This window comes from Oncorhynchus nerka, linkage group LG10 (assembly GCF_034236695.1).
Source record: "Oncorhynchus nerka isolate Pitt River linkage group LG10, Oner_Uvic_2.0, whole genome shotgun sequence".
Lineage (NCBI taxonomy): Eukaryota > Metazoa > Chordata > Actinopteri > Salmoniformes > Salmonidae > Oncorhynchus > Oncorhynchus nerka.
In genome coordinates, this window is record NC_088405.1 from 37,178,289 (window position 1) to 37,205,452 (window position 27,164).

At 42.9% G+C, this 27,164-nt stretch overlaps 1 protein-coding gene across 1 annotated transcript in view; it reads right to left on the minus strand.

The window, feature by feature from the left end:
- The window catches only part of LOC115135261 (serine/threonine-protein kinase 32C-like), a 155,147-nt gene that overhangs the window by 28,096 nt on the left and 99,887 nt on the right, over positions 1–27,164 (minus strand). Inside the window, exons 3-4 of the mRNA XM_029669749.2 lie at positions 24,490–24,641; positions 8,564–8,737 (exon numbers count right to left, since the gene is read on the minus strand). Of these exons, the coding sequence (XP_029525609.1) occupies positions 8,564–8,737; positions 24,490–24,641 (326 nt within the window). The remainder of the gene's footprint in view (positions 1–8,563; positions 8,738–24,489; positions 24,642–27,164) is intronic.

A 27,164-nucleotide genomic window follows, 5' to 3' on the forward strand; every position in this document is an offset into this window, starting at 1 on the left:
CACTGGGAACACACTGGTAGAATCAATGCTGCTTCCAGGTCATTTCAATGAAGAAAAAAAACGAAATTACGTTGAACCAACGCGGAATAAACGTTGACTTGACGTCTTTGCCCATTGGGGAGGCTATACTGTACCATAAAAGTACATCTCTATGTTAACTGGTGTATTTCTCAAGAGGTTTATGGGAAATGTATTCAATTCACGTGCTCTATGGCCATGGGAGAAATTCCAATATGAAACCTTCTCCCTCAACCCCACACCATGGTTATTTGATGTAAAACCATGCAGAGCATTGCTCATTTAACACACTTCCTCTTTGACGTGACTAGCAATGCAGTCAAACGGGTTTCCTAAGTATGGAATGGAAACTCCAGCAGCAGACGACTAACACGTTTGAGGTCTAATTCCACCTCTAAGGCCTTCACTATAGAAGAGGGAAGATAAATCAATGTTCACTTTTTAGTTTTTCTGCAGTGCAGAAGAAGTAAAGAGAGGGGGGGCATTCTTGTGTTCTTTGGGGACTTTTTTTGTTGCTTAGACTAATTCCACCTTCCTCAGGCATCATGGCAGCAGCAGACTGTTGCTAGGAGACACTTCTTCCCCCATTTAGTGCAACAAAATAATAGTATTCTCCTGTCGCAAACCCACAGCGTGGAACCAAATTGCAGAGCAGGAGATACAGATAACCAGGGATTGGATTAGGCCTCCTACAGCAGACACAACTGTGTCAGAGTCAGAAGTGTTGATGCCAGGATGATAAGAAAACAACACACAGAGACTTGGGCAAACTCCCTGAATCTTCTACCGAATAACTTAATTGGTATTTAAATAATGGCAAAGCACATTTATCAAGTTGACAGGGTGAATTACTGTTTTAACTTGAGTTAAAACACAAGTGTGTGTTCATTCTAGTTGGACCTACAGTGCCATCAGACAGTGTTCCCACACTTTTACTTTTTACACATTTCGTTGTGTCACAAATTGGGATTAAATAGGTTTATTTTTTTTACACAAAATACTCTAATTTCAAAGTGGAAGATAAATGTGAACATTTGTTAAAAAAATATGAAAAATAAAGCACTAATATATCTTCATTAGATAAGTATTCAACCCCCTGAGATATTACATGTTAGAATCACCTCTGGCAGTGATTACAGCTGTGAGTTTCTGGGTAAGTCTCTAAGAGCTTTGCACACCTGGAATGTAGAATATTTGCACATTATTCTTTTAAAAATTCTTCAAGCTCTGTCAAGTTGGTTGTTGATCATTGCTAGACAGCCATTTTCAAGTCTTGCATAGATTTTCAAGGCAAATTTAAGTCAAAACTGGAACTGGGCCACTTTCAATGTCGTCATGATGTATATATGGCCTTATGTTTTAGGTTATTGTCCTGCTGAAAGGTGAATTTGTCTCCCAGTGTCTGTTGGAAAGCAGACTGAGCCAGATTTTCCCCTAGGATTTTGCCTGTGCTTAGCTAAATTCAATTTATCACAAACAGGATTTCATTATCACAAACAGGATGCATGTTTTGGAATATTTTTATTATGTACAGGCTTCCTTCTTTTCACTCTGTCAATAAGGTTAGTATTGTGGAGTAACTACAATGTTGTTGATCCATCCTCACTTTTCCACTATCACAGCCATTAAACTCTTACTGTTTTAAAGTCACCATTGGCCTCATGGGGAAATCCCTGAGTGGTTTCCTTACTCTCTGGCAACTGAATTAGGAAGGACGCCTGTATCTTTGTAGTAACTCGGTGTATTGATACACCATTCAAAGTGTTATTAATAACTTCACCATCCTCAAAGTGATAGTCAATGTCTGCTTTTGTTTTTTTAACCCATCTCCCAATAGGTGCCCTTTGTGAGGCATTGGAAAACCTCCCTGGATCTGTTTTTGAATTTCACTGCTCAACTGGGGGGGTACAGTGATGAGGTAGTCGTTCAAAAATGATGTTAAACACTATTATTAGTGAGTACATGCAACTTAATTAGGTTACTTCATAAGCACATGTTTACTTTGCCATGACAAAGGGGTTGAAGATTATTCACTTATTCACTCAGCTTGTAAGCATTTAGAAAAACATAATTCCACTTTAACATTATGGGGTATTGTGTGTAGGCCAGTGACAGAAATAATTTAATGGAATCCATTTTAAATTCAGGCTGTAACACAACAAAATGTGGAAAAAGTCAAGGGGTGTGAATAGTTTCTGAAGGCACTGTACATGATTGCTCAACAGCACAAATGCACAAACACACTCACCAGTACGCACGCACCCAGATATTTATTTTGCACTTTAGAGGAGCAATTTGCTAAAACGAGCTTTGGAGTTAAAGGTTAAGACATCGAGGCCAAATGGTTAAAACATTTTGAGTGGAGTTTGTGGTCTACAGGGACCTAAAACACTTTCATTTACAGCACCAACACTTTGACCTGTGCTCAGCACTTTCAACAAAAGCTCACATTTGCAAGTCATACCATGCTGAAGAAGATTGCTTTTAACAACTGCAGCAATATAGAAAAGCCTTCATTAAAAAGGGATTGCCCAGGTCCTTATAGAAAGAATACTATTCAGCAAACAACAGACTGTTGGACAAACAAATAGGCTACTAAAGCCATTTTAGTTTCATAATCTGATGGATAAAAACTCAGATTCTTAACAAGCACACAAACAACTACACCACTGCCCAGTGATATACTAGTGAATTCAAAAGGTGTGGCTTTTCTTCCAACGAGCACCACATATTGGAGCCTACATCATTAGACCCAGAGCACAGGTTTTCCAGTACTGCAGTGCGGTGAGTATCTCCTGTAGCCGTCAGGCCACACATTAGGTGTCAGAGCTGGGAGAGTGAAAAGGACGATGCAGGACTGCCCGTTCTGCCCGGGGACACTCAAGACAGATGAGAAAAGGATGATGATGAATCATTACACCCCTTAACACAGGGGATTCATCTCCTTTCGGGCATGGAAGTGAGGAGATGTCTGTGTCTGAAACAGGGAGTAGAAGAGGGAGGGCCAGGAGTCCCAGACATGTCACCCAGGATAGGAGTAATCAGGGAGGTACGTACAACTAAAAGCAGACAAGCAGTGATCCCCTGCTGGGTGTCAGCGAATGATGGCTGTTTACACCATTTCAGAAAATGATCAGAAAATTCTGGTCAGAACGACCGGAATGTCGCTCTCTGCTTTTAACACAAGAAGCACAGAGGTAGTATTTTGACTGCATATTCATTTAAAATGTAAATGTCTCTGCAATTGTTTAAGTCATGCCCCCCGCCCTCTATCTTTGACTTTCGCTAAATAAGTCTATTTAACATTCATATGTTTTTATATCAGAAACATCATGTGTTAAAGCTGTTTTAAGAGGACATGTCATTTTCACCCAATGCCAAAAAGTGACTTTTTCATAATCCTCCTACAGAGTCTCATTCAGGTAAGACGAGCAGACAGAGCCGATTCGGAGGTTTCCAACTATCACTTTTTCCAAGAATAATCGCTGTTCCTTTGCGGTCCATACATGAGCACGCGCCAGCAATTTTCAAGTTTTATTGTCACGTGCACAAGTACAGTGAAATGCCTTTCTTGCAAACTCTTTCCCAACAATGCAGTTATCAATATCAGTAGTACTATAAATAAAGTAAAGTAGAACAAAAACCATGCGAGAAATAGAAATAAGAAGAACACGAGAAAGTAAGTAAACTAAGTGGTCAGTTCCAGGGTCAGTGGCAATACAATATTTACAAAGTGCAGGGATACTGGAGTGGTAGAGGTAGATATGTAAAAGGGGGAAAGTTGACTAGACATCAGGAGCATATATGATGATCGTATGTGAGAGTGCGTGTGTTTAGTCACTATTCTTTATTTAATTTAAACCTTTAACTAGGTAAGTCAGTTAAGAACACATTTTTATTTACAATGACGGGCCTACCCTGGCCAACGCTGAGCCAATTGTGCGCTGCCCTATGGGACTTCCAAACACGGCCAGATGTGATACAGCCTGGAATCGAACCAGAGACTGTAGTGACGCATCTTGCACTGAGATGCAGTGCCTGAGACTGCTGCGCCACTCAGGAGCCCGGGGAGTATGAATGTGTGTGCATGTTGTGTGTGTGAGCAAATTAAGTGAGTATGTGTGAGTGTGCTGGAGTGTCAGTGTGTGCAAGTCCTGTGAGAGTTCATAGAGTAAGTGTGAAAATAAAGTAAAACAGTCAATGCAGATAGTCCATGTAGCCATTCTGTTAGCTATTTAGCAGTCTTATGGCTTGGGGATAGAAGCTGTTCAGGCACCTGTTGGTGTCAGACTTGTTGCTCCCGTACCGCGTGTCATGTGGAAGCAGAGAGTACAGTTTATGGGCTTGGGTGGATGGAGTCTAACAATTTTCCAGGCCTTCCTTTCACACCGCCTGATATAGAGGTCCTGGATCGCAAGGAGCTCGGCCCCGAGATGTACTGGTCTAGCCGCACCACCCTCTCTAGCGCTATGCATTCGAGGGTGGTGCAGTTGCCATACTAAGTAGTGATGCAGCCAGTCAAGATGCTCTCAATGGTGCAGTCACCTCCCCGTTTCCTGTAGTCATCATCGCCAGTGATCAGGCCTACCACAGTTGTGTCGTCAGCAAACTTGATGATGGTGTTGGAGTTGTGCGTGGCTACGCAGTCGTGGGTAAACACAAGAGTACAAGAGTGGACTAAGCACACACCCCTGTGGGTCCCCCGTGTTGAGGATCAGCGTGGCGGAGGTGATGCTGCCTACCCTCAATACCTGGGGTCAGCCCATCAGGAAGTCCAGGATGGTGATGAGCTTGGAGGGGACTATGGTGTTGAACGCTGAACTGTAGTCAATGAACAGCATTCTCACAAAGGTATTCCTCTAATCTAGGTGGTTGAGGGCAGTGTGGAGTGCAATTGAGATTGCATCATCTATGGCTCTGTTGTGGAAGTATGATTGGAGTGTGTCTAGGATGTCTGGGATGACGGAGTTGATGTGTACCACAACCAGCCTTTCAAAGCGCTTCATTATTACAGATGTGAGTGCTACAGGGCGGTAGTCATTCTGGCAGGTAGCCTTAGAGTTCTTGGGAACAGGAATGGTGGTTGTCAGCTTGAGACGAGGGGATTATAGACTGGGACAAGAGAGGTTGAAAATAACCATGAATATTCTTGCCAGCTGTTCTGCACAAACATTGAGAATACACCCTGGAATAGTTCGGCCCCGTGGCCTTGTGAGCGCCGGCGGGGGCCCTCATGCACAGCTTGGTGTTGTTTTTTGCCGAAGTGAGATTGTTTAGTAGAAAGGCACTGTTGGGCATATCACGGCTGGGTCTTCCTTTGTAATCCATCATGCCACATGCGGTGGATGTCAGAGCCTGTATAATAGGATTCCACCTTATTCCTTCTGTCCTTTTGCTAGTTTGAAACCTCTGCAGCGGTCGTAACAGGAGTTGATTGTGTCCTCAGCTGTAGGCTCGGGGGTTGGCAGTGATAGCCCTCTGTACCGTAAGCCTGGTCTTTATCTTAGTGCCAACCTCTGTGTTAATCCAGGGCTTTTGATTGGGGAAGCAGCGAAACTTCACTATGGGGACAACGTCAGAGGTGCATTTCCTAATGAAGCTGGTGACGGAGGTGGATAGCTCGTCGATGTTATCAGAGGAGTTCCAGGAAATATTCTAGTCAGCTCTAAAAAAGCAGTCCTGTAGTATAGCCTCTGATTCGGCGGACCATTTCTCTGTGGAGTGGATAACGGATAGTTCCTGTTTGAGCTTCTGCTTGAAGACAGGAAGCAGGAGTATAGAATAATGATTGGCCGAAGGGGCGATGAATTGCCTTTTATGCTGCTTGTGGGTAGAGTAACAGTGGTCTAGGACTTTATCACCACTAGTGGTGAAGGAGACGTATTGATGGAAGTTGGGCATCACGTAAAAAGAAGCAGCCTCCGTCCGGGTGCATGGTTTTCCTGCTTGTTTATAGCCTCAACTACATATCACCTTTAGTAGCATAAATGCTATTGTGTTCTTGGAAATGCATTGTTTCTCGTATTCTAATGTTATCAAGACTTTCATAAACACAACCAAAGGATTATTTTCCCGATAGCGTACAGTATATGACTTATTTATTAGACTGTTAGCATGTTGCAGTCAAAAGGGCTGCTTATTGACATAGTAAGGGGATAGCGAGGACTGGCAGTTCTAGTGTTAACAGTTCGCCATCGCAGTGTGTTTGAGCTCTAAAGGAGGGCCAGGAGACGCAGACACAATTTTGGTTAGCGATGGCTAAAATTAGCTGAAGTTAGTAGTGGCTGTTTATAGAAATCCGAACAGTGGATTACTGTCCTGGCCCATAGATTACTGTCAGGGTAAGAACCATATAACTGAAATCCTTTTAGCCTGACATTTGGATTTAACACTATTACGAAGGCAAGGACACACTGTGTCATACACTCAATTAGTATTTGGTAGCATTGCCTTTAAAATGCTTAACCTGGGTCAAACATTTCAGGTAGCCTTCCACAAGCTTCCCACAATAAGTTGGGTGAATTTTGGCCCATTCCTCCTGACAGAGCTGGTGTAACCGAGTCAGGTTTGTAGGCCTCCTTGCTCGCACACGCTTTTTTAGTTCTGCCCATAAATTCCCTATAGGATTGAGGTCAGGGCTTTGTGATGGCCACTCCAATACCTTGACTTTGTTGTCCTTAAGCCATTTTGACACAACTTTGGAAGTATGCTTGGGGTCATTGTCCATTTGGAAGACCCATTTGCAACCAAGCTTTAACTTCCTGACTGATGTCTTGAGATGTTGCTTCAATATATCCATATAATGTTCCTCCCATATGATGCAATCTATTTTCTGAAGTGCACCAGTCCCTCTTGCAGCAAAGCACCCTCACAACATGATGCTTCCACCCCCGTGCTTCAAGGTTAGGATGGTGTTCTTCGGCTTGCAAGCCTCCCCCTTTCTCCTCAAAACATAACGATGGTCATTATGGCCAAACAGTTCTATTTTTGCGTCATCAGACCAGAGGACATTTCTCCAAAAAGTGCAATCTTTGTCCCCATGTGCAGTTGCAAACCTTTGTCTGGCTTTTTATGGAGGTAATGGAGCAGTGGCTTCTTCCTTGCTGAGCGGCCTTTCAGGATATGTAAATATAGGACTCGTTTTATTGTGGATATTGATACTTTTGTACCGGTTTCCTCTAGCATCTTCACAAGGTCCTTTGCTGTTGTTCTGGGATTGATTTGCACTTTTCGCACCAAAGTATGTTCATCTCTAGGAGACAGAACGCTTCTCCTTCCTGAGCGGTATGATGGCTGTGTGGTCCCATGGTATTTATACTTAAATACTATTGTTTGTACAGATGAATGTGGTACCTTCAGGCGTATGGAAATTTCTCCCAAGGATGAACCAGAGTTGTGGAGGTCTACACATTTTTTTCTGAGGTCTTGGCTGATTTCTTTTGATTTTCCCATGATGTTAGACATGTGACTAACAGAGATGGAATAATGTGTCCCTGAACAAGGGGGATCAAAATCAAAAGTAACAGTCAGTATCTGGTGTGGCCAGATCTCCTCATCATGGACTGCACCAGATTTGCCAGTTCTTGCTGTGAGACGTTACCCCTCTCTTCCACCAAGGCACCTGCAAGGCACCAATAAGCTCAGTCCGATGATGCTGTGACACACCGCCCCAGACCATGACGGACTCTCCACCTCCAAATCGATCCTGCTCCAGAGTACAGGCCTCGGTGTAACGCTCATTCCTTTGACGATAAACGCAAATCCGACTGTCACTCCTGGTGAGACAAAACCGTGACTCGTCAGCGAAGAGCACTTTTTGCCAGTCCTGTCTGGTCCAGCGACGGTGGCGATGTTGTTGCCTGTGATGTCTGGTGAGGACCTCCCTTACAACTGGCCTACAAGCACTCAGTCCAGCGTCTCTCAGCCTACTTCGGACAGTCTGAGCACTGATGCAGGGATTGTGCATTCCTGGTCTGCCACTACGAGGACTATTATCTGCTGTCTGTCCTGTAGCGCTGTCTTCGGTGTCTCACAGTACAGACATTGCAATTTATTGCCCTGGCCACATATGCAGTCCTCATGCCTCCTTGCAGGATGCATAAGGCACATTCACGCAGATGAGCAAGGACCCTGGGCATCTTTCTCTTAGTGTTTTTCCAGAGTCAGTAGAAAGGCCTCTTTAGTGTCCTAAGTTTTCATAACTGTGACCCTAATTGCATAACGTCTGTAAGCTGTTGGTGTCTTAACGACCGTTCCACAGGTGCATGTTCATTAATTGTTTATGGTTCATTGAACAAGCATGGGAAACAGTGTTTAAACCCTTTACAACGAAGATCTGTGAAGTTACTTGGATTTTTACAAATTATCTTTGAAAGACAGGGTCCTGAAAAAGGGATGTTTCTTTTTTTGCTGACTTTAAATATATCTATATTTTTTTCAAAAAACTTTGGGGGGACAAAATAAAACACTTTTGCCACCTGTTGCCAACCCCTGTTGTATCTCATACCAGTGCAGTGGATTCTGTGTCTATGGATAATGTCCATACCTGTGGATGATGTGCTGGCTCTGCAGGTAGTCCAGTGCCAGGGTCATCTCACACAGGTAGAGTTTGACAGCGTCCTCATTGAAATGGACGTTCTGTTGGAGGTGGTAGCGCAGGTCCCCTCCCAGCAGCAGATCCACCACCATGAACATGTCCTCCTCGTCCTGGAACGAGTACCTGGGACACAAGGCAGGGGTCAAAGGTCAAGAGGGCTCAGTCAACATCCTGCTAGTGCCAGGACACTGACAAACAGTCAGACACAGACTCAGACACTCAGGATTGAGAAACACACACACACACAAACAAGGCACAGAAACACACAGACACACGGAAACAAAACTCAGAAACACACAGGTGCAAGACAACATGCTGACCACATGCATCCTGCCCAGATAAATAATAAATAAAACACAGTAGCAATAAAACATAGTGAGTTTCTTGAGTAAGATATGCTACTATGTATGTGTGGAACTAAGTGTGTGTGCACGACTGTGCATAGATCAGGGCTCTCAACCCGTTCCTGGAGAGCTACCGTCCTGGAGATTTTCACTTATGTAGTGCACATTATTTTAATAATTAGCTGGTTGAAAAGCTGAGTCAGATTAGTTACAACGGGGGTTGCACAGAAACCTACATTAGGGTAGCTCTGCAGGAACAGGGTTGGAGAACGCCGGCGTAGATGAATAGCCGATAACGTGTTAATGTATCCAGGAGTTGGTGTGAATGTGTATTCACTTGTAAGCTCAAAACAAGCACAGTGGGAGCCATTACTTTGAGATTGATCATCATCTTAATGAGCTGCCATTTGTTGGAGTGAATGCAGGAGAGTGACTGTCAAATTAAGGCAAGAACAGAGCCAGCCTTTGATGTCTCTTAACTGAAAATGGCTGGTGGACGGCTTAAGATCATAACGATCTGGGTGGGGTTTGTGACAATCTACTTCACCATCTCGCCACAGGTATCTACTAAACATCAAGCTCTACTGGCACACTACAGCAAGCCTTGTACAATAGAAATCCAATCCAAACCACACAGTACATAAACAAAACGTCAGAAACCCACAATCACCTTTCTGTAATCATGAAAAGGGAGAGATCGAGAGAGCAAGAATAAGAAAGTGAGAGAGAGCGCACGCGAGAGGCTTTCCGGAGGTTCTCAATCCGTAAAAGGTGAAAAACAACTGTATCAAACCCAGGTTCCAATCCTGGTCACTATTGCAACATTATAATTTATTTTTCATCTTGGCAGATTTCCTATATAGCTTCATTTCTCCGAGCTTAGCCCCACACACTCAGGGGGCATTTTGATTGGCCCTCTCCAGGCGCAATTTCCTGCTATCTATATCTGACAAATGGAGCACCATGCTCAGAGCGAGCAAAAATAATTCCATCTCACTGGGACATGAGTTCTGCAAAGCCAAACACCATTCACAACAGTACACTATACAGGTCAAAAGTTTGGACACACCAACTTATTCCAGGGTTTTTCTTTATTTTGACTGTTGTCTACATTGTAGAATAATAGTGAAGACATCAAAACTATGAAATAACACACAAGGAATCACGTAGTAACCAAAAAGTGTTAAACAAATACAAACATATGTTATACAGTGCCTTGCGAAAGTATTTGGCCCCCTTGAACTTTGCGACCTTTTCCCACATTTCAGGCTTCAAACATAAAGATATAAAACTGTATTTTTTTGTGAAGAATCAACAACAAGTGGGACACAATCATGAAGTGGAACGACATTTATTGCATATTTCAAACTTTTTTAATAAATCAAAAACTGAAAAATTGGGCGTGCAAAATTATTCAGCCCCCTTAAGTTAAAAGTTTGTAGCGCCACCTTTTGCTGCGATTACAGCTGTAAGTCGCTTGGGGTATGTCTCTATCAGTTTTGCACATCGAGAGACTGAAATTTTTTCCCATTCCTCCTTGCAAAACAGCTCGAGCTCAGTGAGGTTGGATGGAGAGCATTTGTGAACAGCAGTTTTCAGTTCTTTCCACAGATTCTCAATTGGATTCAGGTCTGGACTTTGACTTGGCCATTCTAACACCTGGATATGTTTATTTTTGAACCATTCCATTGTAGATTTTGCTTTATGTTTTGGATCATTGTCTTGTTGGAAGACAAATCTCCGTCCCAGTCTCAGGTCTTTTGCAGACTCCATCAGGTTTTCTTCCAGAATGGTCCTGTATTTGGCTCCATCCATCTTCCCATCAATTCTAACCATCTTCCCTGTCCCTGCTGAAGAAAAGCAGGCCCAAACCATGATGCTGCCACCACCATGTTTGACAGTGGGGATGGTGTGTTCAGGGTGATGAGCTGTGTTGCTTTTACGCCAAACATAACGTTTTGCATTGTTGCCAAAAAGTTCAATTTTGGTTTCATCTGACCAGAGCACCTTCTTCCACATGTTTGGTGTGTCTCCCAGGTGGCTTGTGGCAAACTTTAAACGACACTTTAAAGTTTTGTGGCGCTACAAACTTTTAACTTAAGGGGGCTGAATAATTTTGCACGCCCAATTTTTCAGTTTTTGATTTGTTAAAAAAGTTTGAAATATCCAATAAATGTCGTTCCACTTCATGATTGTGTCCCACTTGTTGTTGATTCTTCACAAAAAAATACAGTTTTATATCTTTATGTTTGAAGCCTGAAATGTGGCAAAAGGTCGCAAAGTTCAAGGGGGCCGAATACTTTCGCAAGGCACTGTATTTGAGATTCTTCAAAGTATCCACCCTTTGCCTTGATGATAGCTTTGCACACCCTTGGCATTCTCTCAACCAGCTTCATGAGGTATGCATTTCAATTTACAGGTGTACCTTGTTAAAAGTTAATTTGTGGAATTCCTTTCCTTCTTAATTCGTTTGAGCCAATCAGTTGTGTTGTGACAAGGTAGGGGTGGTATACAGAAGATAGCCCTATTTGGTAAAAGACCAAGTCCATATTATGTCAAGAACAGCCCAAATAAGCAAAGAGAAATGACAGTCCATCATTAATTTAAGACATGAAGGTCAGTCAACATTTCAATAACTTTTAAAAGTTTCTTCAAGTGCAGTCGCAAAAAACATCAAGCGCTATGATGAAAATGGCTCTCATGAGGACTGCCACAGGAAAGGAAGACCCAGAGTTACCTCTGCTGCAGAGGATAAGTTCATTAGAGTTACCAGCCTCAGATTGCAGCCCAAATAAATGCTTCTCTTCTTCTTATTCAAGTAACAGACACATCTCAACATAAACTGTTCAGAGGAGACTGCAGGAATCAGGCCTTCATGGTTGAATTGTTGCAAAGAAATCACCACTAAAGGACACCAATAAGAAGAAGAGACTTGTTTGGGCCAAGAAACAAGAGAATGGACATTAGAGTGGTGGAAATCTGTCCTTCATCCTGGTCTGATGAGTCCAACCACCGTGTCTTTGTGAGATGCAGAGTAGGTGATTGGATGATCTCCGCAGTTGTGGTTCCCACCGTGAAGCATGGAGGAGGAGGTGTGATGGTGTGGGGTGCTTTGCTGGTGACACTGTGATTTATTTAGAATTCAAGGCACACTTAACCAGCATGGCTACCACAGCAGCGATACGCCATCCCATCTGGTTTGCGCTTCATGGGACTATCATTTGTTTTTCCACAGGACAATGACCCAACACACCTCCAGGCGGTGTAAGGGCTATTTGACCAAGGAGGAGAGTGATGGAGTGCTGCATCAGATTACCTGGCCTCTACAATCACCCAACCTCAACCTAATTGAGATGGTTTGGGATGTGTTGGACATGCAGCCAACAAGTGCTCATTATACTGTATGTGGGAACTCGTTCAAGACGGTTGGAAAAACATTCCAGGTGAAACTGGTTGAGAGAATGCCAAGAGTGTGCAAAGCTGTCAACAACGCAAAGGGTGACTACTTTGAAGAATCTCAAAATATTTACATTTGCTTAACCCTTTTTGGTTACTTCATGATTCCATGTGTTATTTCATAGTTTTGATTTCTTCACTATTATTCTACAAATGTAGAAAATAGGAAAAATAAAGGAAAAACCTTGAATGAGTAGACGTGTCCAAACTTTTGACTGGTACTGTATATACAAAAATATGTGGACACCCCTTCAAATTAGTGGATTCGGCAATTTCAGCCACACCCGTTGTTGACAGGTGTATAAAATCAAATATTGGCAGTAGAATGGCCTTACTGAAGAGCTCAGTGACTTTCAACATGGTACCGTCAAAGCATGCCACCTTTCCAACAAGTCAGTTCGTAAAAAATGTGCCTTGCTAGAGCTGCCCCGGTCAACTGTATGTGCTGTTATTGTGAAGTGGAAACGTCTAGGAGCAACAGAGGCTGAACCGCAAATGGTAGGCCACCCATCTCACCGAACGGTACCGTCGAGTGCTGAAGCGCGTCAAAATGATCTGTCCTCGGCTGCAACACCTACTAACGAATTCCAAACTGCCTCTGGAAGCAAGATCAGCACAATAAATATTCGTCGGGAGCTTCATGAAATGGGTTTCCAGGGGCGAGCAGTCGCACACAAGCCTATGATCACCATGCACAATGCCAAGCGTCGGCTGGAGTGGTGTAAAGCTCGCCGCCATTAGACTCTGGAGCAGTGGAAACACATTCTCTGGAGTGATGAATTACACTTTACCATCTGGCAGTCCGACGGACCAATCTGGGAGGGCGTTACCTGCCCCAATGCATAGTGCCAACTGTAAAGTTTGGTGGAGGAGGAATAATGGTCTGGGGCTGTTTTTCATGGTTTGGGCTAGACCCTTTAGTTCCAGTGAAGGGAAATCTTAACGTTACAGCATACAATGACATTCTAGACAGTTCTGTGCTTCCAACTTTGTGGCAACAGTTTGGGGAAAGCCCTTTTCTGTTTCAGCATGACAATACCGCCATGCACAAAGCGAGGTCCATACAGAAATGGTTTGTCGAGATCAGTGTGGAAGAACTTGACTAGCCTGCAGAGCCCTGACCTCAACCCCATCAAACACCTTTGGGATGAATTGGAACGCTGACTGCAGTCCAGGCCTAATCGCCCAACACCAGCAGACGACCTCACTAATGCTCATGGCTGAATGGAAGCAAGTCCCCACAGCAATGTTCCAACATCTATTGGAAAGCCTTCCTAGAATAGTGGAGGCTGTTATAGTATCAAAGGGTGGACCAACTCTATATTAATGGCCATGATTTTGAAATGAGACGTGACGAGCAGGTGTCCACATACACTACATGACCAAAAGTATCTGCCTGACATCAAAAGGAAAACACAGATTAATTGATAAAATGGTTAGATAAAAAAAAAAAGCCTCCCATCTTAATTAATATTCTCCATAATATTTCTGTTTAATATTTCTGTCTAAAGCATTGGTTCAGAAGAAGTTCTTATGGACAACTGGTAGGGATTGGCAGATGCTGTGAACCGCATTGTATAAGGTTATAGTAAGTCAGTGATATCATCTATAGCCTAGTTGTAAAGTACAGCCTCTTGAAGCCAAAAACAGCATGACATTGGAGGATTTCCACCAGACCTTCCCTCTCTTTCAGACCAATAGCAATCCCATGCAGAATCCATCCGTCGACAGCCTGGTGACGTGTCCAATAGAAAATCATCCGACCAAGCTAACAAACCTAACCTGTGCAAGATGACGGGTCCCCCACTCCAAACACATACAGCTTCAACAGATGGCCAGTCTGAGATTGGTTGAGATGGTGTTTGCTGTCCACAGGTCCAGATTATTATCACCCTATTATCACCTCCTTGTCATCCCCTGATCCCGAGAAGCATCCAGCTGATGGTAAAGGCCCTCTGTGGCAGCCAGTGTGATGCCAGTGGTATTTGAGCCCATTTTCTGAGTCTCCTTGGTTGAGATTAGTGCAGTTTCCACATTTCCTTCACTCAGTGACAGGTAAACTGTCAGACATGGTGCTGACATCTGAGCCATATGAAAGCATGGAGAGTGATAGCGGTGTCACCTTCAGATGTAACACCAAGGACAGAGAGAACAAGAGAGAAAGAGAGTGAGAGAAATGAAGAGTGATCATTGCAGATGAATGTTTTTCCAAATACAGCATGTGTCTCACTCGATATGTTTGGGGAATTCAAAATCAGAGCCCACACACAATGTCTGTAAAAATTGTTCAAAGAGAGGCCAAGAACGCAGGTAAGACAAATGGATGAGACTAACACAAGTTAGTGAAAGATGAACATTATAAATCTGTGAGACCAGACACAAATGGAGTTCTTTAAATGTCTCCGTTTGTCTCTTCTCCCATGCAAAAATATAATACAGAAGTTCAAGTTCAGACCAGAAACTTTAAAGAGAAAGTTATAAGAGGAAGCGGTTTGAGAATGGACTTGTCATGGGTCAAATATGCCCAAAACAGATGATTGGGGACCTGGCTAAGGCCTGAGCCCGGGGAGCGCTGTGACAGAGCCAAGGATATGGGCCATGTGGAACAGCCAGGCCAAACTGACTGGGACAGCAGAGCACAATCAGGCCATGATGAAAAATGAGCTGAGGGAAGCAGAGGGCGAAAGAGAGAGAGAAAGAGAGATGTGTGTGAGAGAGAGAGAGAGAGAGAGAGAGAGAGGGGGGGGATGCAGGGGAGAGAGGGCGAAAGAGAGAGAGAAAGAGAGATGTGTGTGTGAGAGAGAGAGAGAGGGATGCAGGGGAGAGAGGGTGAAAGAGACCGAAGTAGAGCGAAAGAGGAAGAGAGAATGGATGAGAGAGACACTGGGCTCTGAATGTGGTCTGCTTTGTGACTGTGGCCTAGATAGTCTTGTGATAGAGAGACAGCTTGGCTGAGGCTGGTCAAGGGGCTGGATCACAAGACACACCTGGCTCCTCTGAGGATCCATCTAACAATGCAGTGAATGTGTGAGCGCTGCCTCTCGCCCTGCGGTACCCCGTCTAGTCCCCCCTGTTACCCCCCTCTGGTCCCGTCAGCACATCTCTCTCTCCACCCCCACTGGCCTTATTTCACAAGGTGCACTTCTGACGGACGTCCTACAGGAACTTAAAATGGTAAGGTGGCACTGGAAAGTTCCAGTCGCAGAGAGAACAGAACACCACTAATGGTGAGGTGGCTTTGGAAAGTTACAGAGTCCTTTGACCGTGACGTTAACGCCTGTGACGTTCTATGTCTACTGCAGAATAAATGCGTGTGTAACAGCAGAAGACGAAAGTAAAAAGAACTAAGCCCTCTGAGGAAATATCCTTCAGTTAGTTTTATGGATGACAACAGCACCTAAGCTGCCACTAGTGGCGGCTCGCCAGCTAGGGCGTTAGGGGCGGCACCCTACTTGTGATTGGTCCAACCCCAAAAATATTTACCCAACAAATATTATATAATTCATGGATCATGTTTTAAATGCTTATAAAAGTGTGGTAAATGTGTACATTTTCCTGCTTCAAATATTGTTCAAAACAAGCTGTTTAGTTACTTACTACTCTGCCCCTCTGTGACTGCCAGCAGTGGCAGCTCCACCTCCATTGGGCGCAGAAGCCGTGCAAACATTGCTTGAATTGTTTTGCCAGCAATTTGCTATGAGGGGGAACTGCCCCAATGATAGGATTTCATAGCATAAATTATAACAGCACAAAGTAAATGGACTGTCCTGGGGTGCTCAAATGTGTGTTCAGTCAGAACTTCTGGGTCTGCTCTAGTCTCCTCCTCCCAATGAGTCTCTTGAACCAGACGGCTGTGAAGGACTAGATGCTCGATCAGGTACAGAAGGTGTTAAAGCCAAAAGCTAATTGTAATGAACTTGTAAAATAAATAATCGTAACAGTCATAGGAGCCTGGGGCCTGACAAACCAGGCAAGAGTCAAAAGACAGCGGGATACACTAGCTAGACCCTTCTCATCGCTGATCTGGTAGGACAAAAAAAATCATGGCATATTTTATGGTTTCCCCCTGATGTTGTTTATCAGGTTCTACTCTTTTTATCAGGTTCCTCAGGGTGACATGTGGACTAAAACAGCATAAAACCTGGTGTATCAGAAAGCATTATCAAATTAGCCAGCTAGAGTAATTTTGAGAAACATTGATAAATAGTTTGGTTAATTTTTTTGTAAACTTCACCAGTTATTTGCCTTTGATAAGCAGCTGGCTAGCTATTGCTAGCTGGTAGCTTGCTAATTAGTTAGCGCCCACGTCAATTTCAAGCCGTTATAAACTCATATCTGACTAACTCGGAAATATGAAACATGCTTTGTGACATTATGTTAGCTAGCTATCCCCAGTTTGATAATGTGTTTTCACTTACTGCATCTGCATGCTTGTTGGGTTAACAACCATATTGGTTAAATCAGATGTGGTCAGAGAGAGAGATCCCCTGTAGATCATGTACCTCTTGTAGCACCATAAGGAAGTGTAATAACTTTGTATCCCCTCAGACTTCTAGGACCTATGAGATAAAGTCAAGTATTTATATGTTAGTGTTCTTGTCATAAGAATTTTATTGGATAAACATCCCACGCCTTGGAGAACCTAAATCCACGATTAAACCTCAAGATATCACCTTGCCAGTTGCGAGACACTATATAGCAAAAAACATTATATTAATTAATTGCATTGCGTAAGAATCAAAAAAGTTAATCCACCATGTAGATGAGGTGATTACAACAAAAAATGACTCCAAAGAGAAGCCATGTGGATATATAAGAGTTTCATTTATCTCCACACGGTCTAAATTAAGAATTCGATTTCACCTCCTTCTTATAAGCCAAATTTACTGTTGTACAAGAACACCGTCCGTATCAGATTTAGCATATCGTTTAACAGTTGGCCCCATATATTTATGAACGGCTGTACCTGCTGTCCTCTGTGGTGTGCTATCTCATGAATTGATATGATGTATTCAGGTGAGCGGACACCTGGGGCAGTTGATTCGTGAGTTGCCCTTCGTGCCCACTCCCATACCCTAGAATTCTGTATTTCTTTGTGCCTAATTTGAAGCACCTGCTGCTAATCGGTTGTTCTCTATAAATGCTGTTTTGAATAAAACACTTTTTTTTTTAAACCTACACACTGAGGAAGGCTGTGAAGCCAAAACGTCTGTGTACGCTATCCCTGATGCAGTGAAAAAATAAATAATAATGTAATAATGAAGTAAGATTTTTGAGTGCGAACCCACAACACCTTTTTGAATGCATGGGTTTTACGCACCAGCCAAGCTTCTCTGGGAGCGCGATGGTTCTCTTTTGATGCTTCTTGGGTTATCCCCTGGTGCACTCGTTCGTTCGTGAGCTGGCTGCTCATTCTAAATAGTATAAATCTGCTCAAAACGGTAACAGCATGTGCAGCAGTGGTCATTCGTTTTTGACAAGCAAAAGTGAAATAGATGCATTTCTGCTGTTTGCACAGATCACTGTATATACGGTGCATTCGGAAATTATTCAGACCCCTTGACTTTTGCCACATTTTGTTACGATACAGCCTTATTAAAAAATGTATTAAATCGTTTTTTTCCTCATCAATCTACACACAATACCCCACAATGACAAAGCAAAAACAGGTTTAGACATTTTTGCAAATGTATAAAAAAAAATGAAATATCACATTTACATAAGTATTCAGACCCTTTACTCAGTACTTTGTTGAAGCACCTTTGCAAGCGATTACAGCCTCCAGTCTTCTTGGGTATACGGCTACAAGCTTGGAACACCTGTATTTGTGGAGTTTCTCCCATTCTTCTCTGCAGATCCTCTCAAGCTCAGTCAGGTTGGATGGGAGCGTCACTGCACAGCTATTTTCAGGTCTCTCCAGAGATGATCTGGGCCCCTCAAGGACATTATGAGACTTGTCCTAGTATTATGAGTACTTGTCCAAAACCACTCCTGCATTGCCTTGGCTGTGTCCTTAGGGTTGTTGTCCTGTTGGAAGGAAAACCTTTGCCACAGTCTGAGGTCCTGAGCGCTTTAGGAAGAGTCTTGGTGGTTCCAAACTTCTTCCATTTAAGAATGATGGAGGCCACTGTGTTCTTGGAGCTCTACTTTGCTCTACTTTGGATGGTTCCAGGATTCCTCAAGACGTGACGCTTGTAATTCAGGCCAAAGAGTTCAATCTTGGTTTCATCAGACCAGATAATCTTGTTTCTCATGATCTGATAATTATTTAGGTGCCTTTTGGCAAACTACAAGCGGGCTGTGGTGCCTTTTACTGAGGAGTAGCTTCCATCTGGCCCACTCTACAATAAAGGCCTGATTGGTGGAGTGCTGCAGAGATGGTTATCCTTCTGGAAGGGTCTCCCATCTCCACAGCGGAACTGTCAGAGTGACCATCGGCTTCTTGTTCACCTCCCTGACCAAGGCCGTTCTTCCCCGATTCCTCAGTTTGGCCTGGCGGCCAGCTCTAGGAAGAGTCTTGGTTGTTCCAAACTTCTTCCACTTAAGAATGATGGAGGCCACTGTGTTCCTGGGAACCTTCAATGCTGCTGTCATTTTGTTACCCTTCCCCAGATCTGTGCCTGGATACAATCCGGTCTCTGAGCTCTATGGACAATTCACCCCATGGTTTGGTTTTTGCTCTGACATGCACTGTCATCTATGGGACCTTATAAAGACAGATGTGTGACTTTCCAAATCATGTCTAATCAATTTAATTTACCACAGGTGGACTCCAATCAAGTTATAGAAACATTTCAAGGATGATCAATGGAAACAGGATGCACCTGAGCTCAATTTCGGGTCTCATAGCAAAGGGCCTGAATACTTATGTATGTAAGGTTTCTGTTTAGTTTGTTTTTTAATAAATTTGCAAACATTTCTAAAAACCTGTTTTCGCTTTGTCATTATGGGGTATTGTGTGTAGATTAATGAGGAAAAAAATAATAATTCAAGCAATTTTAGCATAAGGCTGTAATGTAACAAAATGTGGAAAAAGTCTAGGGGTCTGAATATCGTCCGAATGCACTATATCATCTCAAAGAAACTCCTGGTCGTTTTAAAACATATCATTATATTTCTGTCATGCTGCTTTGTTGACAACTCCAACCATCTTGCGTCCCAGGTATTCAGCGGCTGCCGCTGGCTGCCACCCAGAGCTTGTTATGACTATTGTGTTTGGGGTAAAGCCTAATTCGTCTCAACTTCTTCCAGAGCTTTGTTCTGTTCAGCCGGGAATCAATATTCTAAATGGACATGGAGGAGGACAGGGTGTGCATCTATTCTCACCACAGTGACTGCTCTCTTGCTCTCTCTGAGATGATGGATCGACAGCGGAAGATGACTGCGAATCAGCGGATCCCACTGATGACCTTACAACCCTCTTAAAAAGGGTCTCCAAAGCCGTAGCTCATAGACGACAAAAATCCCAGTGCTCAGCGCTAACACATTCACTCCCTCTTGCTTCCCTTCTTCCTCACTTTCCCACATGGCTGCTAGGCGTCTCACTTGGTTCAGCTTTCAGAGCCTCTGTCCAGATGTCCGGGGAAACTGGCCAATGGTGTTTGAGAGTAATTTGTTGCAATGTAATGCTTAAGGCAAAACCTTGCTCTGGTGATGATTAACACTGGAAAGTGCAAGGGATCAATTTCACCGCGTACACTTACGGCATGTAATACTGTCCGTCTGGGTAGGGGAATATGACCTCCAATTTAGAAATACAAATTGATCGGGGTGGAAAGAAAGCATCTACACCTACCTATGCTGTGATGGCTTATGGGATTTGGGTGGATTTTTTGCACGCTGCAGATAATACTTTCAAGGTGGCTAATCCATTTAAATATATCCCACTCCTACACATCATACGGTATCTATCATCAGCAAGTGAATGGTCACGGCAATTGCTGCATGCAGCAAACTTGACAGTCCTCCAGGCTTAAGCAGTCTTGTTCTAGTTTTGTGGATTCAGTGCCTAGCATTACAGATTCCCTCTGATTTTCTCTGAAGCAATGGATGGAGCTTCAAAGAAACCCAGCAACATTCAGGACATAATGAAAGCAAACATAGGATTCAAAACAGTGTGTGAGAGAGAGAGAAGAAAGCAAACCAATAGACGTTGAAACTCTGTTTGGACAAAGTAATCAATGATCAAATCCCTTCTTAACACTGCCTTTTACACCCCCCCCCCCCCCCCTCTCAGCTTTCCTCTCTCTTCCTTGCCTTCACAGTGATTTCAGGAATCATTACTTTCCATGATGGCTGTTTCTCTCACGCTCCCGCTCTCCCCCTCTCTGGCATTGTACCAATAAAACAACTCCTACTAATCTTAATCAAAACTGGCGTTCTCATGAGTTGCATCCTCTGATATTTACTTTGGGGAATATAGGCACTGCAGTTCCTAGAATTCATTGGTTGGCCCATCTTCAGTCCATCAATAATGGAACATGTCATTGCCCAAACTCATGCCCATAGATACTGCAAATCAGCAGGGATTTATGATGTGCAGAAGCATACCCACACACCGTACCAATTCAACTCCTGGTCATTACACTGTGCAAATTGTAGTAGAGTAGACCATCACCAAATATAGCTCAACATCGTTCTTATGAAAGCAAGTCAAAGTTTATGAGAGGGAGTTTCCTGTTTAAACAGGAAGTTATGTTATTATACACCAGAAAATGGAGTAATAGTCACTGTGAATGGGGAAAGCATTTATGTAGACCTACAGTAGCAGTCAAAACTTTAGGCACAACTACTCATTCAAGGGCTTTTCTTTATTTTGACAATTTTCTACATTGTAGAATAATAGTGAAGACATCAAAACGATATAATAAAACATATGGAATCATGTAGTAACCAAAGAAGTGTTAAACAAATCAAAATATATTTTTGATTTTAGATTCTTCATAGTAGTAAATTATATATTTTGATTTGTTTAACACTTTTTTGGTTACTACATGATTCCATATGTGTTTTTCATAGTTTTGATGGCTTCACTATTATTCTACAATGTAGAAAATAAATGAAGAAAAACCCTGGAATGAGAAGGTGTGTCCAAACTTTTGATTGGTACTGTATATACAAAAACAACCATTCCCAAAGCAAAATAAACAATGAATCACTTTGTCTCTGTGCTGAGCTCTCTTTCTCTGGCTTCAGGAGATAAGTCTGAACTCTCTCAAGAGATTTTTCACAGAGCAAGCAAGTTAGTCTCAGCAGGACATCAGATGTCACCTTCAGACATGCCTAGTAAACGCCAATTTATGCTTGATCCGACCATGTGGTCCGGAGGCTCCGTACATAGGGTGTGACACAATTGCAATGTCTTCGGAGGCCGTATCAAGCTCCGTACCGCATCGCCCGTGCGCCTCCCAAATGGTGTAACAATGCAGAGGGCTCCGTATAGCGCCGCATTGACATGTTTGGTTGACAGTAGTTGGGGGCGGTAAATCCCGTATAAACACAAACTCACTTCCTTGACAACAAAACATCATCTTTATGATACCTTGTGTAGGGATTTCAAAGACATGAAAATGAGTTTGAACTCCCGGAACGAGATATGGGAGGTAATGCGGATAGATGCCTGTAAAGAGGTCAATGGAATGCAGACTGTGGGGGAAAGATGGATCACGTATTGGCGCAATTTTAAACAAACCTGATCTAACAAAGTGGATATTTGTAAAATCCTTCATGATTGCTGTATTTATTGTAGCAGGCTCACAATGTGGTTACTAAAATCAGATTTGGATATATTTGGCAGTTTTTGCTGCGTAACATTTAAAATTAGTCCCTTTTAAGGTTTAGAAAAAGTGACTGGTAAATGCTAACTCCCATTCGTATAAGCTGGTAGCATAGCTAGTATACAGAAATCGGTGGTGGTAGTCTAAGTTGTTTTTAAATGTAATGCAGTTGATTGGTGAAGATGACAGGAACATGCATTGGGGTTGACATCCATACAGCATTATTCTCTGACTTTTACCTCAACATAGTGTGAAATACACATATATACAATAGACTAAATGTAGGCTAATTTTGCTGAGTGGCAATGGAGAGACTCGGGATGGAGATGCAGGTGGGAAAACAGTGCTGTCTTTTTACTTCATGCTATCTTGGCAGAGCTCCTATGTCAAGCACTGGGAAACGGACTCCAACATCTCAGAAGAGGTACGGTCTTGTCTTTTTGTTTATCCAGTTGCTTTTAATTAGCGGGATGGCTATAGAGATTAGCTTTGAATCACTATGAGTGGTGCAGCGCAGACCAATTCATTGGATGCACGACAGCTCCCTGAAGCACAAGAAGTATGAATGCTCTCACTACTGCCATGGCCGCATCGCAGTAAATGCTGTACGGCCACCGCAGACGTCGAATTGACCATGCAGAGCCTTTAAGAGTCCAACACAGCCACAGGGGGGCTGGCCAGTGAGAGCCTGCCTCTGCAGGAAAGTTCCACAATGAGGCTAGCGTGATTGATACACTCTGTAAAGTTATTTTCAAAACTCCTTGAGCAGAATAGGTGGAATGGTAACAACTACATCAAACACATGGTTTCCAGGTGTTTGATGCGATTCTATTTTCTCAGTTCTGGCCATTATTATGAGCCGTTCTCCCCTCAGCAGCCTCAGGTGCTGTGTCCTGACAGGCAGGCCATTGCCATGTGTTTTTTTTTCTTCAGATTTCTCCCTTTTGTTGCTCAAATCTGGTCAGTTTGATGGTGACGGCAGGCAGCCGCTTGCGAATGTGCCTCTCTATCACCCCCCCAAGATATTCACCAGCAAAGGGATACAGAATAACGCAAACGTTCTATGAACCGTCCAAAGCGTATACTGGATGAGAGTGATGTAACCAATTCCACAGCACACAGGAGTGTCTTGGGTATTGTTCAGGAGGCTGTACGAGACTACGAGTGATTGTTGTTTTGTTCCAGTGTAATTTGAGATGGGCTGACCACTTCCACAATTTTTCCCTCTGAAGTAGACTTGAATTGCAGGAAGATGCGGTGCGATCTAAGGAGCCCGATAATTTCCGCCTATCCATAACGCTGCTGTCTGCTGTCTTTGTCGCTAATGGGGCTTTGATGTGCCATAGCCAAGCAGAGCAAAGCAGGGAAACTAGAACAAGGATGGGGCTGGCAGATGTACACTACTTGAGGGAATTATAATATAAAAAAATACACTGGCCCTACTACCACCTCATTAAAAAAAAACTCTGCTTATTTTAGTTGGGAGGACGCTTCTCATTGAGACCCCCCCCCAGTGTTATTAAAACTTTGCCAACTTTGGAGAGAAAAAAAACATGCATACAAGACATACAGTAGTGTGCGGGTGCACAGTGGATGTGGGTGCACAGTGGGTGTGGGTGCACAGTGGGTGCGGTTGCACAGTGGGTGCGGGTGCACAGTGGGTGTGGGTGCACAGTGGGTGTGGGTGCACAGTGGGTGCGGGTACACAGTGGGTGTGGGTGCACAGTGGGTGCGGGTACACAGTGGGTGCGGGTACACAGTGGGTGCGGGTACACAGTGGGTGTGGGTGCACAGTGGGTGCGGGTACACAGTGGGTGTGGGTGCACAGTGGGTGTGGGTACACTTTTGTCTTGGTGTATGTATCCGCTCAAATTCTTTATGTACTAAAGGATGTGTATGGAATTATTGATGCTCCCTATATCAATTACTCAGAGCGTAGATAACCACCGAGAGCAATATCATTCTACCAATTACACAGGAGTAAAGTGCTTTGGTGTAATTTGCTGTGAACATTGTGCCACCTGCCAAATTATATTTAGAATATGTGCTGCAGAGACACTGGAGATGGTTAAATAATGAAATGGGTTCCCTACTTCACCCAGATATCATACTCCTGGGAGGGAAATATGGGGTCATCTGACTTTACAGTGCAACAATTAAGAAATGTGTGGTGCAATGGGCCCGCATTCCCACATGCCTGAACACACACACACACACAACACACACACAGGGTACCAGCAGTGGCATGCAGAATGTACGAACAGTATATAAAATGAAAAAAAAAACACAGGATAATCACCAGAGGTTTACTAAAAAAACATGTTCAATTTCCTGTAGGATCTCTAGCTCTCTAAAGACGTTTCGGACCTCGTCTCTCTCTATGCACTGCTGTTTGTTCATGTACTTCATGGCGTACATCTTCTCTGTGTCCCTCTTCTGCACAATGCACACCTTCAGGGGAAATAAGGACAGAAGAACAGAGAGTAGGTTACCCACTTAGGACTGGAACCAGACTTGTATAAAGCAAGTAAAGACAGATGCACACAGACACCTTAGTATACAATAATATACAGTATACCAGAGCATGTGACAGGATTAGCTTTTCATAATGGCTGATATTACTGCCCTCCATTAGAATATTTACAATGGGGCTTGGAAAACATTTACAAAAACACACAAACAGTCTCCGACCTCATCATGTGCTCATTAAAAGTTGATGTTTCGTAGAGTGGAGAAATGTCAATGTGAAATGTCAAGAGCAGGACAGGGGGTATGGGAGGGCAAGCCTCATTACTGTAACATTCAGTCATTAGGAAGCTATGACCTCAGCTACTGTTACGCAAACAGTCGCTGCAGAAAATAAACAATGGTTTGGAAAGAAAAATCACTTCTATAAAGAAGTACTAATCTCCAATGAAGAACGCCAAATTCTGGCGTTATTACAGAAAAATCAACTGTACAGAGTAAAATATTGAAGTGATCAAATATTATATTAACACACTGTTGATACCTATCCCACACCCAAGTGGAGTAATACAACAATTTCACAACTTTTATTTTTATATATACTTTATTTTTATTGAACACAAAAACACAAAACAGGAAGGCAGGTAGAGCACACATACGTACATCAGATTAGTTACAAGTAACATCATCTTTGAATTAGAAAACTTCCAAGTATGGATCCCAAAATAATATTTTAGGTTTGGTAAGGCCATACTCCCACTGTGTTTTGGTAGTTGCAATGATGTACATTTAAATTCTTGGTCTCTTACTGTTCCAGATAAACCTTGATATCCGTTTATCCCATTCCCGAACTGTTTAGGTGGGATTTCTATAAGCAGTGATTGGAACAAATACAGTAACCTCGGAAGGATATTAATTTTGATCGTTTCAATTCTACTACTAAGATCCAAAGGAAGTGAATTACACCTGTCCCGATCATCATATATTTTCTTGTTGATGGGAACATGATTTCTTTCATAAGGTTTTGGTGTATCTTTTGGTAGATTTACTCCAATATACTTAATGGATGAAGAGGTCCACTGGACGTTATATTTACTATTCAGCTCTTGCTGTGGGTATACTTATATACAAGGGTTTGGGTCTTGTGTACCCTGAACATACCCTGAAAATGTTCCAAATGTTTATAAAACATTCGTCAATCTACTGTACACTTGAACCTGGGTCTTTAGGAAATATCAGAAGGTCATCAGCACACATGTATACCTTGTGTTCATTGGCTCTTATTGTTATTCCCCTGAGGATGGGTATTTTCTTACTGCCTGTGCGAATGACTCAATGTACAAGGAGAAGAGCGTGGGTGAAAGATCACAGCCTTATCTTGCCCCTCGTTTTAGACTTATTGTTTGTGACAAATGTCCATTCATCTTTATTCTGGCAGTCGGATATGAATGTAGTGTTTTGATGCACTGTATCACTTTGTTGAAATCAAATCTATCCATAACTTGGAATAGATAATCCCATCCCACTGAATCAAATTATTTCTCTGCATCTAGACTGTCCTCCATTCTTTTTGCTATTATTGATGCATACAGTTTATAATCCACATTAAGAATTGCAATAGGTCTTTTGAAATTGCATTCCTTCTGATCTTTACCCTCCTTTGGAATTACAGATATTATGGCTTCTCTCCACGATGGTGGTAGATCCCCCCCCCCCCATAGAAGGCATCTGCCTTATATGGTTGCTTGTACAGATTTGTATAGTATGATTCAAATATATTCTGTATTTCATCCCATTTGCATGTAATCATTGTTTTATATTTCGAAAGTTGTATTCTGTGCTTTTTGTTTTCTGAGTCTCCATTCTGGCAATTTTGTTGCTTTGAGCCGGCTTCCTAATATCGTAGTTCCAGGGACCTGGGCTTTTTCTCGACTTCTTCACTATAAATCTGATCAATTTCCTGTTTAACCTTTTGAATCTCACGCATGCAATATACACTACATGACCATAAGTATGTGGACACCTGCTCATCCAACATCTCATTCCAAAATCATGGGCATTAATGTGGAGTTGGTCCCTCTTTTGAAGCTATAACATCCACTCTTCTGGGAAGGCTTTTCACTAGAGGTTGGAAAATTGCTGCAGAGACTTCCATTCAGCCACAAGAGCTTTAGTGAGGTAGGGCACTGATGTTAGGTGATAAGGCCAGGCTCACAGTCAGCGTTTCAATTCATTCCAAAGGTGTTTGATGGGGTTGAGGTCAGGGCTCTGTGCAGGCCAGTCGAGTTCTTCCACACCGATCTCGACAAACCATTTCTGTATGGACCTCACTTTGTGCATGGGGGCATTGTCATGCTGAAACAGGAAAGGGCCTCCCCCAAACGGTTGCCACAAAGTTGGAAGAACAGAATCATCTAGAATGTCATTGTATGCTGTAGCGTTAAGATGTCCCTTCACTGGTTTTAAGGGGCCTAGCCCAAACCATGAAAAACAGACCATTATTCCTCC